Below are 17,679 nucleotides of genomic sequence, written 5' to 3'. Positions count from 1 at the left end.
CCCAAAAGGCAAACAAGAATGATATGATGTCACTTAATGTCACCCAAAATGGCAACTGCAATAGCACTCTGTGGTTCACCTGAGCTCCAGTGGAGCCAAAACAATCAGTTGATGTCACCTCTGGTGCATGCCCTCCCCTAGGTTAAGATTTCATAAATGTGGCCCACAGTTTTCCTTGTGTTTTTCTTGCTGTGTTTCACTGCCTTATTGCTTTGTGCTCAGTATATCATAAACAAATGCAGGCCAGGTCAGATTTTAAAGCTAACATGTAAAATATTAAAAATATAAACTCTTTATTAAAATAAAAAAAAACAGTGCATTTGATTCTGTCCCTCCTCTACTCATGCTCATTATTTGTAGCATCACAAGCATACATCTCACAGAGAAAGACATTGTAATATCACCTTTAGAATACATGTCTTATCAAGGCTCTTTGGTAAGGCTTTAAGCGCAAGTAATAGCTGCATGGATACCTCCTGATCCAAAGATGCAGGCACTGTACAGAAACATTCCCTGTTTTTGCACAGGGAGCAATTCTTAGGCATTTTCCGTGCTGTATTCAGGCTTGTTTCAGTCAACAGAGACATGGTAATGCCCCAATTTGTCCAGAGTGATGAGGCATGTGAGAGCTCACACATATTCTCTAAGCACAACGAAGCTGGGAAACTTTTTTGCAGTCCCAAATGTTGGTCTCAGGGTTGGAAACATGGAGAGCTGATGTGGGTCTGGGGGAATGAAAGTGGGGTATAAAGCACTTCGGAAGGTGCTGGTGGCTGCACGTGGAGGACGGAGCAGCGTGTCTCATGCAAACTCAGCACCGTGGTAAAATGTGTCAGTTCCTCTCTCAGCTGTTTGATTTCTCGGCGCAGAGCAGCATTCTGCCTCTCCAAGTCTTCACTCTCCTTTCAAAGAAAAAGAAATTAGAATCAACAGGCAGTTCAAGATCGGGGCTGGGAACCTACACTGGCCATAAGGGCTACATTTAGCTCCTTCCTCCACTGCAAAGATACCACAATATTGATTTTGCTTCCTCTTCTGAATTCGATTTAGATTTATTTCCATCTGATTTTCATTTACCTATTTCCACCACCTTGGGAGGTTGAAATGAAGGCAAACCACCACATTTCTGTGCACTTTTGTAGAAATTGGGAGCTTTGGGGGCAATTTTAAGTACCGTGTTTCCCCGAAAATATGACAGTGTCTTATATTAATTTTTGCTCCCAAAGATGCTCTAGGTCTTATTTTCAGGGGATGTCTTATTTTTCCATGAAGAAGAATTCACATGTATTGTTGAACAAAAAAATGAACATTTATTATATACTGTACAGTAGTTGTCATCACAAATCAGCATAACCAGACAAACAAGACATTTCTTGTTACTACCATTATTTCCATGTACAATACTCTATGGTAGGTACATTTACCGATGCTCTGGTGTTCTGTTTGTTGGGCATGCTTCCAAACAAAAACTTTGCTAGGTCTTACTTTCAGGGGAGGACTTATATTTAGCAATTCAGCAAAACCTCTACTAGGTCTTATTTTCTGGGGATGTCTTATTTTAGGGGAAACAGGGTATCATACTACTCAAAAATATATAGAATCACACTATACTGGTGTATAATGCATTGAACAACATCATATGAGTCTACACTGCCATATAATGCAATTCAGTACAGTAACTGCATTATATGGTGATGTAGATGGGGCCTGTGTTTGGAGAGGGTCTCTTTGGCAAAAAAAGACGCTGGGGCTGCATGTGGACCATGGATCACACTTTGTTCACCCCTTTTGTAGAACTTTTATGGGAAAGTAATTTGGAGAATGGAAAGATGAAAAATGTGACTTGGGCGCAATGTAGCCTCTCCTGGATTAGGGTTTCTCTGTCAGATTCCTTGTGTTGCAAAAATCTGGGCAATGAGAGTTTTGCAGTATACATAGTTATGATAGTTATTAAATATAAAACAACAAACAAAGAATGCATCCAAAAGAATAGGAAATTTCATGCAACCCACTCCCCACACACCAAACTAACATGGGACTGAAGACTGTAGAGATTACCTCCTCACTGATGATTGCTTTGTTTGTACTTGTGCCAATATCATGTCCCATGGCATAAATGACAAACTGCTATCTCTGCATTTGAACAGGGAAAGAAAGAGCCTCCCATGGACGCTAACACACTCCTGTGAGAGAAGACCCTTCAGAGTCGCTCTTCATATGTACATCTACATGTGGGGTGGCCTTCTTCAGCAAGACGTTAGGCAAAGAAGGCCACCCCATATGTAGATGCACACATCTGAATATGTATACTGCAAGAAATGTTTGGAAGGTTATAGTCGTGGCACATGGCAGATCTATCTCAACTAGCCCATATGTCTTCATTTCCTCCATGCATGTGTTCTTCATATAAAAAGATGTCATGTGAACCCTCTCCAAAATGAGCAATATGTTGATGGGTGCATGAAACAAAGTCCCAACTTGCTAGATAGGTTACTTTATAGCAGTGAAATAGCTGTTCACTGAAAGCCTTAAATATAGGCCAGCCTCCAGGTTCTCTCCTTCTTCTCTCTACCAAGAGATGAAATCCTTTGTTATAGTCTTCTGTTCTGAAGGTCTGGCATACACCTGTGATATTAGCATTCTTTAATAATAGTAGTCATCCCTCCACGTTTGCAGCTTCAATTATTCACGCATTTTAGTAAAATTTTATTTAAAATTTCTAGGTCTTCCAGTGGGATACTACGGCCAGCTTTCAACAGATGTTGACCAAAGAGTTGTGTTAGAGGACCTAGAAATTCCTAAAGAGATGTTCTCTCAGATACAAAAATAGGATTTTTAATTCATAGGTTTTCTACTTTTAAAGGAGTCTTGTGCATCTAAACTCAGAGAACATGAAAGACTATCTGTAATGCTTTTAGTAATATAATTTATGTGTGACTTGAATTAGTTATCCATTCTCAACAGACAACACATGTATAACTCCATAAAGTGAGCACATTGGAAGGTGGCAAAAAGCAATCAGAATCTCACTGCGAGATGCAGAGCACTGGGTTAATTCTGAGTTCAAGACAGTTAGGGAAACTAATGATATCTCTGACAGAAGGAATTACGAAAAACAGGTTGATACGTGCAGCAAAGGAGGAGACAAGTGCTTAACTTGCATCTGCTACGTATGTCCTGAGAATAAGGTAACAGCTAAGCATTCTTTCTAATACTCTGAGACATCAAGGGTGGGGGAGGTTACATTGCAATGCCAACGCCTTCAGAAGAGGGATTTTCCTCAGGACTGCAGCAGCACAGCAAAGGATTAAGCACCCTCATGTCTATTGATCCAGATAATTTATCATTTACCCCATAACTGATACTATTTGCATTGCTAGCCTATCCGCCACATATAAGTTAAATGCACAGGGACATTTCACACCAAATCTATTTTTTTCCTGCAATGGAATGGGAAGTGTAGAAATTAAATAGAATGGCCACATATCAGAGAAGAGTTCTCTGTTAGAAAGCATCCTCTATTTGGAGGATATCCAATTCAAGCCTAATTGAAAGGTAATGAGCAATAAGAAGTAAGAGCAGGTAAGGCTTTTAAGATGATCTATCCACAGTTAGTAGTCAGACTAACAGTGCAAAGTTATCTTGTCTCAGTCTTGTCAGTTAGGATAGGATATATTGCATTTCTCTTTAGGCTGCAGTAGGCATTTCTAGATGCAGCAACTTTCAAGAGGAAGGTTGTGCAAGCCTATAACAAAACAACAGCCTTGAGACACCTTAAAGATTAACAAGATTTTTTTTGGCAATTTTGCACGTCCACCACACATGGAAAAACGTGCCCATCTGACTTCCACATATCCTCATTTATTTGATGCATTCTTGTAACATTTAGAAAGTTTTTGTGGAGTGATGTACCATTGGTACATCATCTTAAACCAATTTTCTTTTAGGTCAGATGCATAAGTATATTTAATTCTGTCCCACTCGTCCAGCTTTATTGGGTGGCCTAGATTTGCGACCCAAATTTGCCACCCAGATTTGTTCTGTTTCTCTGGCCAATTCTAATAGTTTCTTACATATTTTGGTGATCACTTTTTTCCATTGACATTAATTTAATTTTTAAAAAATACTGGAGAGAAATTCATGAAAAAATACAAAAAAAAATAGAAATTAAAATCAGAAAGTATTTCCTCTTGGGAATGCTGTATTTAGAAAAGGAAAGAAATAAAGACATTTTATTTAACTACCTAGTCATGAAGGCAAGGATAATATATGGCAGAAATAGGAGACTCAAAGAAATATCCTCGATCGAAGACTGGCAAATTAAAATAACAGAAATTATGAATATGGATAGACTCATATACCTGATGTCAACACATTAAGGAATACCAAAAAAAACAAAAAACAAAAAAAAAACAGACTGGTAACTAGTCAAGGACTATTTGAAACGAACGAAGATGAAATTAATAAAATAGATTAGAAAGAAATTATAAGAAAATAGTTGTTCACAAAGAGAGTCGGAAAGAAAGGGGAAGAAATGAAGAAAAAAGACATAAATGATACTTTTTGTGTATGAATTTTAGAAAGGATCACCATAAAGTTGATGGAAGTCAATATACCCCTAATTATAGTTCTTTTGTTTTGTTTTGTGTGTTTTCTCTTTTTCCCCTTCTCTTTCTTCCCTTTATATCCCTTTTAATGCATTGTATAAAATATCTGTGTGTTAGTAATAAAAATTCTTTTTAAAAAGATTAACAAGGTTTTTGTGGCATTTGTTTTCTCGGACAACAGTGCATACCAAATTCATCAGAAAGCTAATGCTTAGTTGCCCTAAGATTCTTTGTTGTGATTTCTAAATATGAATATTAAGGTAAGACTGACATATGTGAATGTTATGCAAATCCATGCCCTAATTTGTCTTCCTTTTAGGTGACACATTTTCTTGCTTTTGACAATACATAAGTGGTAAAGATCAAAGCAATTTAACTCCCTTCTAACTTTGTCTAGATGAGTGAAATTATTCCATTTCATCCTTCTCTACAGAAGAGAAGAGAGGTAGTACCTAAAGTAACTCAATTAGCTTCTGTTCCCAAGAGCCTGAAATTAAGAGGAGGGAGAGAAGAGTGAATCCATGAAAAAAAAATCTTTTTGAGGTGAAGGGATAATGCCTAAAGCCATTTTCTTTTGCCAGATTCACAAGAATTGCTATTTTGAATGAAGTTTGGATAGTTCAATCTTTATCATCTTGTCATGCTTTAGGTGTGGGACTACAATTCCACTCTCTCCAGTCAGTATTGCTATTGATTATGCTCAGAAATGACTGGAGTCATAGTACAACACATCGAAGGATGTGTGTGTGTGTGTTTTTTAATATAGAATTGGATTTTCAGAGTATGATTGCAAAGAATAGAAACAGAAAAAAATGAAAGAGAGAGATAGAAAGAGCGGGGAAGTACACAGGAAATGAACAAGGGTTAGGAATACACACTGATAAAGGCTAAGCATATTTCTAAAAAAAATTCTCTTTAAGCTGAGAATACATATTTGTGAGAAAATATGTACAAAATACATATTTATGAGAAGCCACAGCAGTAAGATCTTATGACCACCGAACGATAGCTGGTGACTATACCCAGGTCTTGGGATATAAGTCCTTTAGCAACAACAAAATCATGAATCCAACTATGTTGATCCTCAGGTAAATTTAACATCACAGATATATAATTTAAAAGAGCATGTTTGTCTACTTATACCAAAGATTCTTTAAATACAAAATCCTTCGTATTAACTACAGTGGGAAAATCTACTGGGGTTTTGGTTCCAGAAGCCCTCCCCACCTCATGATTACCATGTATCATGATATACAATGGTGCAATAAATTGAAGTCCCTTATATGAAATGGCAAAATCAAGCATTTGTGGAATTATTTTTGAATATTTTCAAACCAAGGGTGATTGAATCCATGAATGCAGAATATGTGGATACAGCCAATAGTACATCCAAACAGGAGTAACCACTGAACACGTCTATGTGACATGCCACTAGGAAGCATTATCTGCATTACATTACCAATATTTTGTTGAACCAAAAAGTTTCTGTCTAAAATGCACAATGGCTTTCAATACACATTTTTATTGTGTCAAAAGTGAATTGAGAGCATACCACGAGTTGCTTCTGGTGTGAGAGAATTGGCCATCTACAGAGACATTGCCCAGGTAATGCCCAGATGTGTTACCATCCTGCCGGGAGGCTTCTCTCATGTCCCCACAAGCTAGAGCTGACAGACAGGAGCTCACCCCGTCTCGCAAATTCGAACTGACAACCTTCAGGTCAGCAACTCAACCTTCAGATCAGCAGTCCAGCCAACATAAGGGTTTAACCCATTGCGCCACCACGGCTCCTTATACATGAAACATGCTTTTGCTGGAATAAATATCATTTTAGCTCTGAGTTTTTTTAAAAAACTAGGATAGTATTCCATTGATTAATTTACACAGAACAACCTTACTCTTGTCCCACTCAACTCTAACTTTATTAACATCATCAAATGCAATATTTTCCAACAATTGTTTATACACTATCTTTGTTTCAAGTTTTTCTGAGAATACGATTAATGCTTTCAAAGATGCACTTTGTCTGTTATATGCATCTGTTAATAATGGCAGGATAAATTAGGCTACATTACATGGAACCCTTTTGTAATCATAGAATAATAGAGTTGGAAGAGACCACATGGGCAATCTAATCCAACCCCCTGCTATGCAGGAAAAGCACAAAGTTATGTGGTAAATCTTACGTGTATCCCATCCCACACCAAAAAATGAAATGGGGAGTAAAAAGATGTAATAATTTCTTAGCGAAAATATATAACTTTTCAATTAGAAGGCTCTTTCCTTTACCTTGTTTCAAATATGACAGAAAAAAGGTACAGGGATTGTATATGACCTAGTACATTATGTAACTTTATGTATATTTAGCTATGTGGCAGTGGTACTATGAAACTGCTGTATTGAAATGGGTGGGTTGGTATAATGGGACACTAGCAGGAGTACCTGATGTGTATTGGGACTAATGGACATCTCATGCTAGTATGCAATGTGCACCAATGCACACGGCACACTTTGCTGGCTCTGCCACATCACATCATGGCAGCCCTCTACTGTGCTAATTCCTGAAGGTTTAAGTCCATTTACAGAGACAGAAAGCCTAACAGGAAGATTATTCCAATGAGATTATTCCAATGATTATTCCTATATATACTCATGTATACTGTAAGTTGGAGCCCCGGTGGCGAAGTGCATTAAAGCACTGAGCTGCTGAACTTGCAGACCGAAAGGTCCCAGGTTCAAATCCCGGGAGCAGCTTGAGCGCCCGCTGTTAGCTCCAGCTCCTGCCAACCTAGCAGTTTGAAAACATGCAAATAGGTACTGCTCCGGCGGGAAGGTAACGGAGCTCCATGCAGTCATGCTGGCCACATGACCTTGGAGGTGTCTATGGACAACGCCGGCTCTTCGGCTTAGAAATGTAGATGAGCACCAACCCCCAGAGTCAGACATGACTGGACTTAACATCAGGGGAAAGCTTTACCTATACTGTTAAGTTGATCTTGTGTAAGTTAAGGGCAGATTTTTGAGCTAAAATTATTTGATTTTGATATGGTCTGTGAATAAGTCGAGGGTCGGTCCAAGGAGAGAGGAAAGCACCAATGTCACCTCAGGAGGCCAGACTCCTGGGCACCACCACTATTTGCCCACTCAGGCATTCAGATGAGCCAAAAGTGGCACCACAGCAGAGAGATTGCCAGTTGATCCTTCTTTTCAGTTCTCCTGGGATAGAGTAAACTCTCACCTTTTGCCACTCTACTCAGAGAAAAAGATTGTTCTTTTTTATTGTAAGAGTTAAGGTATAGTACTTACAATGATGCATGGATAAGTTGACTCAGGTTTCAGGTTTTTGGGGTTGATGTTTGGACTAACATTTCTGGACTTCTACATGAGTATAGACAGTACTATTTCCCCCATTGTGATCTAAGCATGCTTAAAGCATGGAGTGGTTACAACTCCCTAAATTTCCCAGGCAGTATGACCATTGTCTATGGTGCCTGGAGCATTCTGGAGGTTCTAGTCCAGACTTTTCCACCTCTGCTACCTCTTGCCACTGCGCAAAGATACACACATTTTATTTTCCCCCTGTGTTTTTTAAAATCACTTGTGATTGCTATGTTGAGAGAGTGATACTGAAAAATATGAAGTGGGAAAGAGCCTGCAAAGGTGAGGTTCACAGCCTTTTGCCCAACAGCTTTGAAGAGTTTCCAACTTGACTGACGTTTCTTCCTGTCAGCTCATGTTCTGGGCAAACCCAAGGAGGGAAGCTGGCCGCCTGCAGATAGCGGATGACATTTGCAGCCCTCGGCCCGCGTTCTCTCCCCAGCCAGCAACTTATGAGAAATGACAGCAGCAGAATATCCTCCGCCGGAGGTTCCCACCAAACCCTTGGTGTGCGCTCATATTTTTTGAGCCAGGCCACATACATCCTGAGACAAGAGAGAGAGAAAGACACGCCTTGGGGAGACGGGAAGAGTGTGTGTGTGTATGTATGGAGGGGTGTGTGTGTCAGTAACTGTCATCTACAATGAGAAAAACCACCTGCCACAGGAAACTTGTTAACTGCATTAGAAGGAAAGTCTCACTCTTTTCTTTCAGCAGCTGGGGGAAAGCAGCATCACAATGGGGAAACCAGAAACTACCAGAAACCATTTATTGAAAAAAGTTGACAATGCTACAAGGCATTACTCTTAACTCTAGAAAACAGGGTAAGAGTAGCCTCATATGGTACACTGGTGACATGTCTTTCCAAAGGCACCCAAAGCTCATTGCTGCCAGGCTCCATTATTTGGGATTGTCACAGTAAAAACTAGAAATGGCTCTTGTATCTTTAATGGTTGTGTAGAAGGTGTTACTTATCATGAAACCAGGTTAAAAAAGCAAAAAAAAAAAAAAAAGATCTGTTTTACACAAGTATTAAAGGTATAGGATCCTTCTCATGTTTTCACTTTGCCAACTCCATCACCACTAAAGCTTTCACTGCAACTTTGCGTCATGTTTGCCTGTGTGTCTGTGACAGAGAGACAGAGAGATTTGCTATCCTGAGATGAGCTGACAAATGACTCGCCACAGAAGTGGTACTGACTTCAAAACCAGAGTTTTGGAAAAGTTACTTTTTGGTTCAATTTCCAAAAGCAGTGGTAAAATGAAAGTAATATTTGAAACTCAGATTCTGTAGCCTGTGCTCTTTTGTGAAAATGCTGCATTTTGCAAGTATACTTGGGACCCTCCAGATGAGTAGTCTGTTGATCTGGCCACTTTCATTAATGGCTATTGGTTCCAACTAGAAGTCAAAGATAAAGAAGATTTCTATCCTTCTTTGGAGGCTTTTAAGCAGAGGCTGGATGGCCATCTGTCGGGGGTGCTTTGAATGCAATTTCCTGCTTCTTGGCAGGGGGTTGGACTGGATGGCCCATGAGGTCTCTTCCAACTCTACTATTCTATGATTCTATGATTCTATGAATGTGGATGACCTAGTATAGGCCCAGGCTTTAAGCTTAGTTCAAACAACAAACAAGGAACTAAAACTGGTCCTGGATTGTCTTTCCAAAATGTTGGTGGAGATTCATATAGCTGAACACTTCTCCCAAAGAGGAGGGGAATATCCCAGCATACATGAAAGTAACATGATGAACAAGATTAGGGTATGGGTGTTCTTATTTGCTATAGGTGGGGAATTTTTCTATGGAAATAAAAGGAGACATATAATCCCCCACCAACAGCGATGCAGTCCAGAAACATGGTGCCGCTCACTTGGTGTTTGTGTGAACTAGGCTTCAGCACTCATTTTCCCTTCAGGGCTGGGAATATGTGCCCTTCACATGTAGTTGGACTGCAACTTCCATCAGGTCAAGCCAGCATGATCACTGGAGAAGGATGATGAGGACTATAGTCCAACAGCATTTGAAGATTATCATATCATCTAATCTTTTTCACTATCATAACCAGAATTCCTCCAGGACAGAATAGGATTATGTTCTTGGATTCTGTATGAGTGGATTGCCGCTTACTATTAGACAGGACTAGCATTACTATTTATATGACAGACATGTACTGTGGGCGGGTATGCAAAGTATATGCTCTGGATTAGAAGTTGTAGTATTACGGAATTTCTCAAATTTTCTGAAAGAGAGTTGGTATCACTACAAATATAGCAGAAATAAGACATTTACATTAGATAGAATCTAGTGATTTGCCTAACGGACTCCCCTAACTATGAGCACAGATAGCTCCCCTGGAAATAAGTTCATAAGAGTTTAAATCCAGAATGGACGAAGCGTAAGGAAATAATCTTCTCCAATTCTCCCAATCTTCTGGAACAGTACCAATTAATTTTTATTGTTTCAATCTTGCAGAAAAAAACCCTATAGTACTATTGCCATAAGTCAGAATCATCTTGAAGACACATAACTGACTAGATTACTGAATCACTCACCAAGTGCAAGGTATCTGCTTTTTGTGTCTGTCTTTGCCGGCTCTTCTGAGCTGCAATGCGATTCTTTTCTCTTCTTTGTACTTTCCTCATGTCATCAGAGGAATCCTGGAGGAAAAACCCCACAGAGAAGAATATGACTGTAGGTACGATGACATCCCAAGGATACTGCACAAAGTGACCAAAATATTATGATACAAAATAGACAGAACTAAACACTCATTTCTGTAATAATCTCCCAACTCACTGCAGAATCAGTTTCAAATGAATGAATCTCCTTCTTTAAGCTTGCCTATACCCCAAACACACATCCCATATGTACTGCCTTCCTTCTATACTCGACTACATCTCCCATTATATCTAGACAGAATATCTAGTGGCCATACTTGCTGGGAAGATGGAAGATGCAGGATTAAAGAAGACAGAGGGGAAACTATCACCTTCAGACACTGAGTTCTTCCAAACTTTGGAAGAGCCTAATATATTGTTAACAATAAGAGGACTAGTCTTGCATTCAGCTTCAATCCTTATAACCGCTTGACTCCGGACCAGTGGAACTAACTTTTTGTAGTCAAATATATATAGAAATTGGACTCATGTGGCCCTCCAGATGCTGTTGGACTGCACGGCCTAGCAACCCAGAGCAGCATAACTATTATTATTTATTTATTTATTTGCAGCATTTATATTCCGCCCTTCTCACCCCGAAGGGGACTCAGGGCGGATCACATTACACATATAGGCAAACATTCAATGCCTTTTAACATAGAACAAAGACAAACAAACATAGGCTCCGAGCGGCCTCGAACTCATGACCTCCTGGTCAGAGTGATTCATTGCAGTTAATTGCAGCTGGCTTGCTCTCCCTCCTGCGCCACAGCCCAGGCCCTATTAGTAAGGAATGCTCAGAGTTGCAGTCAGTTGACTAAAGCAATGGTTCCAAAGTGGATTTTTGGACTTCTACTTCCAGAGTTTTTCACTATTTGCCAAACTGGCAAAGGCTTCTGGGGCCCCTTCCACACAGCTGAATAAAATCCCACATTATCTGCTTTGAATTGGAATATATGGCAGTGTGGACTCAGATAACCCAGTTCACAGCAGATATTGTGAGATTTTCTGATTTAATATTCTGGGTTATATGGCTATGGCCCTGGTAATCCCAAAAACCCAGGGTACTCTACTAGAGTATTGAATTTTATGTAATAATATCAAATATCCGTCCCAGAGTAGCCACAAAATTCATCATTGATCATGACTGTCTGTCTTTACTGGTTTTATATATAAATTAATAGAAATCCACTTTTCTTGTATAATACATAATCAACACTTTAAGATACTACTAACCTTCAGTTGCACATAATATATAAGTGTATTAAAACTTTACTTATGGGTTGAATTATATCATAAACATTTAAGACCCAATTACTAATAAGGTGAACCATTTGTTTAATATGGATATTTTAATTAATATTTAATTGTTTTAATTGTAATTGTTTTAAATATTATGTTTTGTAGCTTTTAATTATTGCTGATTGTAAGGCCGCCCTGAGTCCCCCCTTGGGGTGAGAAGGACGGGATATAAATGGCCAAAATAAATAAATAAATAAATTTGTTTCCATCTTAATGCAGGTACACCTAGTTGAGAAAATTTGGAGCAGAAATAATGCAGAAAGAACAGAGATAGGTTTGATAGATTTCTGTGAATTTTGATCCATTTATGCACATGCAAAATTGCCAGCAGGATAGTAATTTTTGCAAAAGTAGATGGAAACAAGCTGAATGTTCCAGACAACACTTGAAACTTCAAAAAAGGATCCAGTTCACCTTTCAAATGGTTTTCATTTTGGTGATCAAATATATAGATCAACTAGCTGTGCCCAGCCACGCGTTGCTGTGGCATTGTCTGGTGGTGTTGGTGAGAAATTGTTGAGGTAGTGGTGGTATTGAATGTCTGTTGTATGGTAGTCTTTATGTTTAGTATGCACACTGAAGTGGATTATATGGCAGCGTGGAGTCAAGATAATCCAGTTCAAAGCAGATAATATAAGATTCTAAATGGGTTATATAGCTGTGTGGAAGGGCCTTGAGTCTACACTGCCATCTAATCCAGTTAAAATCTGATAATCTGTGGAAGAAGCCTAAGTGAGGCCTAACTGTGCCTGTCCCCTGGGCTGAGTAGGTTGCTAGGAGACCAAGTGGGTGGAGCTTAGCCTTCTAACTGGCAGCAATTGGATAAAAACTATTATTCCTCTCCCTGTAATTAGGACTTTATTTTTCTTTTCTTTTTGTTGTATCAACCTAGAGTCGTGGATGATGGGTTGTGTTGTCAAATTTCGAGGTTGGGGGGCCTGTAGTTTTGTTGTTTTGTCCGCTGCCCTGATGCCATCACTCTTTTATATATATAGATTGTGTTTTAGCATGCTGGCAGTAGCTAATGATTCAGGCTTATATGTTTTCCCCCTCCTTTCTGTTTTGCTGCTTCCACATACTCACTAAGAGATTCTGATCTGGGAAAGCTGTTGATTACCTTTCCTGTTGCAGACATATACATACAAGTATTGCATGATCCGCTAAATATCATACTTTCCAAGTACTTTTCCAAACATCTGTGTTTCTCTAGCACTCCTTCATTGGCACACTCCCTGTGCCAATGATGCTAAAAAAATTCCAGCTGGAGAAAAGGAGGAGGAAAGGGGATTGGGTGGGCATATTTTTTTTGTAAAAAAGGAGGTTCTTTGTCAAAGGCTTTGTTCAAGGTAAGCATGTATTTAAATATATATTGAACGTCTTGGAGATGTAGGAAATATCCTCAGGTCACTGGTCCCTTGGTCTCATCCAGGACTTCTTGGGCAAGGAGGTAATGCATGTTAGAACTTCTCATGAATATGGCACCCTTCACTCGAGAAACTAGGCTTGGCAAGTGTCACATTGGCCCATTTTTTGCCACATCTCAATATTATACTACTGCTTCAAGGGAGGACATTTGCTACAATTTTCTGGAATGCTATTATCATGCTGTCTTGTTCAACTCCTGTTCTGCTGTCACATTCGGTTCTGTGCTACCACACTGCTTCTCTTTGGTTTTCATATGTGTTAAACCAGATTTCACTGAATGCAACGAACCCAAACCACTTCCTAGAAAACCCATGAAATTTCCCTAAGGATGTTTCTCTTCAGCTCTTGACGTTCTCACTATCTCTTTCTGAAAATACATGCCTGTACCTCCTTCAAATCACTTATCAATTTATGGTGACCCCATGAATTTCGTAGGGATTTCTTATGCAAGGAACACTCAAAGGTAGTACAGCTGGCAGCATCTGGTGTTCCTTGGTAGTTCCCCTTCCAAATACTAACCAGGCCTGACCCTGCTAAGTTTCCAAGATCAGACAGGATCTGATGCCTTCAAGACATTTAAGTATCTCCATTAACCCATAAGACAAACTGAAGTGTCTGACAAGATAAGAAGAAAGTGTGGATTTGAGTTGTCATCTTCTGTTTCCAGCATGGCTCCTGTGGCTTTAGCACACACAGGGCAGGAATTCAATAGGTGAAGAAGGCTTCCTTATCACTCTGCCTTTGTGCTGTGCAAGATCGGCTCTAACATGAGCCAAAGTGAGGCAGCCACCTCAGAAACAATGACCATTCGTCATTTTTGCCAAGTAGCTGGGACAGATGTCTGTGAGATTTTCTACTTCAAGTGCCAAAATCATTTGACTGGTTGGGTTGCTGTGAGTTTTCCGAGCAGTATGGCAATGTTCCAGAAGCATTTTCTCCTGACATTTCACCTGCATCTATAGCAGGCATCCTCAGAGGTTGTGAGGTCTGCTGGAAATTAGTCAAATGAGAATTATTTACCTGTGGGATGTTCAGGGTGGGAGAAAGAACTCTTGTTTGTTTGAGGCAGGTTTCAATTGGCCACCTTGATTAGCACTGAATAGCCTTTCAGTTTCAAGGTCTAGCTGTTTACTGCCTGGAGGAATCCTCTGTTGGGAGATGTTCACTGGCCCTGATTGCTTTCTGAGTCATGTTCTTTATTTATTTACTGTCCTGATTTTAGAGTTTCTGTTGAAATTGTCCACATACTTGTGGATTTCAATGGCTTTTCTGTGTAGTATGACATGGTGGTTGTTAGAGTAGTCCAGCATTTCTGTGTACTCAAATAATATGCTGTATCCAGGTTGGTTCATCAGGTGATCTGCTATGGCTGACTTCTCTGGTTGAGTTAGTCTGCAGCGCCTTTCATGTTCTTTGATTCGTGTTTGGGCAATGCTGCATTTGGTGGTCCTTATGTAGACTTGGTCACAGCTGCATGGTATATGGTAGAGTACTGCAGAGGTGAGAGGATCCCTCTTGTCCTTTGCTGAATGCAGCATTTGTTGGATTTTCTTAGTGGGTCTGTACATAGTTTGTAGTTGTGTTTCTTCATCAGCTTCCCTATGCAGTCCATTGTTCCTTTGATGTATGGTAAGAACATTCTTCCACTTTTGATGTATGGTAAGAACACCTCCCAACAAAGGATTCTCCCAGGCAGTAAACAGCCAGACCTTTAAACTGAAATGTTAACCAAGGTGGCCAATTGAAACATTCACACCTATCTCATACAGGCAAGAGTTCCTTCTTCCACAGATAAATAAACCCCGTTTACTTGGTTTCCAACAAACCTCACAACCTCTGAGGATGCCTGCCATAGATGCAGGCAAAACGTCAGGAGAGAATGCTTCTGGAACATGGCAATACAGCCTGGAACATTCACAGCAACTCAATGATTACAGCCATGAAAGCCTTTGATAACACATTTGGCTGATTCTTGGCTACTATCTATAATAATTCTTTGTGGAAATGGGTTTATTCACGCTTCACCACAGGCAGCAAAAGAACTTGGGCCAGACCTGATGCAGCAGCAAACTTCACTGATCAAATTTCCGTATCTGATGCTGTAACTCAGGATTATAAACAGGGGTGGGGAGGGGATGGCAAACTCTAAAAGATTAACTTAGAAGAAACTGCCCAAGTTGAGAGCCACCATGGTATACTGGTTTAAGCTCTGGACTGTGGTTTTGGAGAACAAGGGTGCATCTACGCTGTAGAACTAATGCAGTTTGATATCATTTTAACTGCCATGGCTCAATGCCATGCAATCATGGGAGTTGTAGTTTTAAAAAGGTAAAGGTTTCCCCTGACGTTAAGTCCAGTCATCTCTGACTCTGGGGGTTGGTGCTCATCTCAATTTCTAAGCCGAAGAGCTGGCGTTGTCAGTAGACACCTCCAAGGTCATGTGGCCGGCATGACTGCATGGAGCGCCGTTACCTTCCAGTCGGAGCGGTACCTATTGATCTACTCACATTGGCATGTTTTCGAATTGCTAGGTTGGCAGAAGCTGGAGCTAACAGCGGCCGCTCACGCTGCTCCCGGGGTTTGAACCTGGGACCTTTCAGTCTGCAAGTTCAGCAGCTCAGTGCTTTAACACACTTTGCCACCGGGGCTCCTGTTGCACCTAGTTTTACAAGGCCTTTAATTTAATTTTACAGCATAGATCAGGCATGGGCAAACTTTGGCCTTCCAGGTGTTTTGGACTTCAACTCCCACAATACCCAACAGCTTAACGGCTGTTAGGTATTGTGGTGTTGAAGTCCAAAACATCTGGAGGGCTGAAGTCTGCCCATGCCTGGCATAGATATATTTTAAGGTTTGAACTCTCTCTCTGTCCTGGGAACCCACCTTAGGAAAGTCACTCTCTCAAAGAGGCAAAAACAACCCCCAGTCTTGTCAAGAAACCCCTGCAGGGCCAATGCAGGTTGACACTCCTCTAGCTGCCCTGTCTCAATGCAATAAAATCACGGGAGCTGTAGTTTTGCAAGGAATTTAGCCTTCTCTCCCAAATAGTATGGATGCCTCATTAAACTAGAAATCCCTGGGTTAGATAGTATTGAGCCATGGCAATTAAGAAGGTGTCAATCAAACCTTCAACAGCAGGCATGGGCAAACTTGGGCCCTCCCTCCAGGTGTTTTGGGCTTCAACACCCACAATTTCTGTGGTGCCTGGTGGAAAAGCAGGCTGAGGCAGGGCAGGAGAGCTGAGCAGACGGTACCTGTTTGCTGGAGGAGGAAGATGCCTGGCTGAAGCTGCTGGAGTCGCTGCTGTCAGAGCTATGGGGCATGGCTCCCCTCTGCCTCCGAGACCGGGCCCCTTCCTTCCTTCCTTCCTTCCTTCCTTGTCCTGCCCTGGGGTCACTTTCCCTCCTGCCACAGGGCTGCCCCACACAGCCTGCCTCCTCTCTCTTTCTCTCTCTCTCTCTCTCTCTCAGTCTTTCTCTCTCTCTTTGTCCCTTTGCGCCTCCCTTTTGAGCAGTTTCTCGGAAGCCGCAAAAAGGCTCGACTGAAAGTCACGTGCGCGGAAATTCAAAAAAGTAAGTGACAAGAAGAAGAAAAACCAAACAGTCCGAAGAAATTTAAAAAAAAAACTTCAGAGAGAAAGAAGTGGGTTTCGGGTGCGTGACAACCCTCAGAAAAAAAATAACCTCGAGATAAAGGCAGGGAAATTACACGCTCAGGGAGAAGACAAAACAAACCAGAAGCATCACAAGCGGCTCGTGAAACGCAAAGGCACAGTCTGGAACTACGTCTCAGGTGGACTGCTTTTTCAACTCCAACTAACTCCCAGCATCCCCTTGCCGGCAGGAACACTGGAATCTGGGACCTGTTCGCCAGGCTAAGCCTCATTATACATTGCACTATGTAACACGATTATGTTCCTAGGTTATACAGTAGAGTCTCACTTATCCAACATAAACGGGCCAGCAGAACGTTGGATAAGCGAATATGTTGGATAATAAGGAGAGATTAAGAACAAGCCTATTAAACATCAAAATAGGTTATGATTTTACAAATTAGGCACCAAAACATCATGTTATACAACAAATTTGACAGAAAAAGTAGTTCATTACACATTAATGCTATGTAATAATTACTGTATTTACAAATTTAGCACCAAAATACCACAATGCATTGAAAACATTGACTAAAAAAATGTGTTGGATAATCCAGAACGTTGGATAAGTGAGACTCTACTGTACATGTAATTCCTGAATTGGATCCATCATTAAAAAGTTTATTAAATTGCAAAAACATGCTCAGGAAAAGAGGAAA

At 40.5% G+C, this 17,679-nt stretch overlaps 1 protein-coding gene across 1 annotated transcript; it reads right to left on the bottom strand.

Moving 5' to 3' along the window:
* Positions 1–269: 269 nt before the first annotated feature.
* On the bottom strand, positions 270–17,139 carry batf (basic leucine zipper ATF-like transcription factor). Its single transcript, XM_003214375.4, has 3 exons — positions 16,623–17,139; positions 10,537–10,641; positions 270–902 (listed from the first exon to the last, which is right to left on the bottom strand). Exons 1-3 carry the CDS (start codon positions 16,689–16,691, stop codon positions 693–695), a joined length of 384 nt encoding a protein of 127 aa, XP_003214423.1. The 5' UTR covers positions 16,692–17,139; the 3' UTR covers positions 270–692.
* Between the last annotated feature and the right edge of the window lie 540 nt (positions 17,140–17,679).

This window comes from Anolis carolinensis, chromosome 1, assembly GCF_035594765.1.
Source record: "Anolis carolinensis isolate JA03-04 chromosome 1, rAnoCar3.1.pri, whole genome shotgun sequence".
NCBI lineage: Eukaryota > Metazoa > Chordata > Lepidosauria > Squamata > Dactyloidae > Anolis > Anolis carolinensis.
This window is presented reverse-complemented; position numbering and strand designations above follow the sequence as displayed.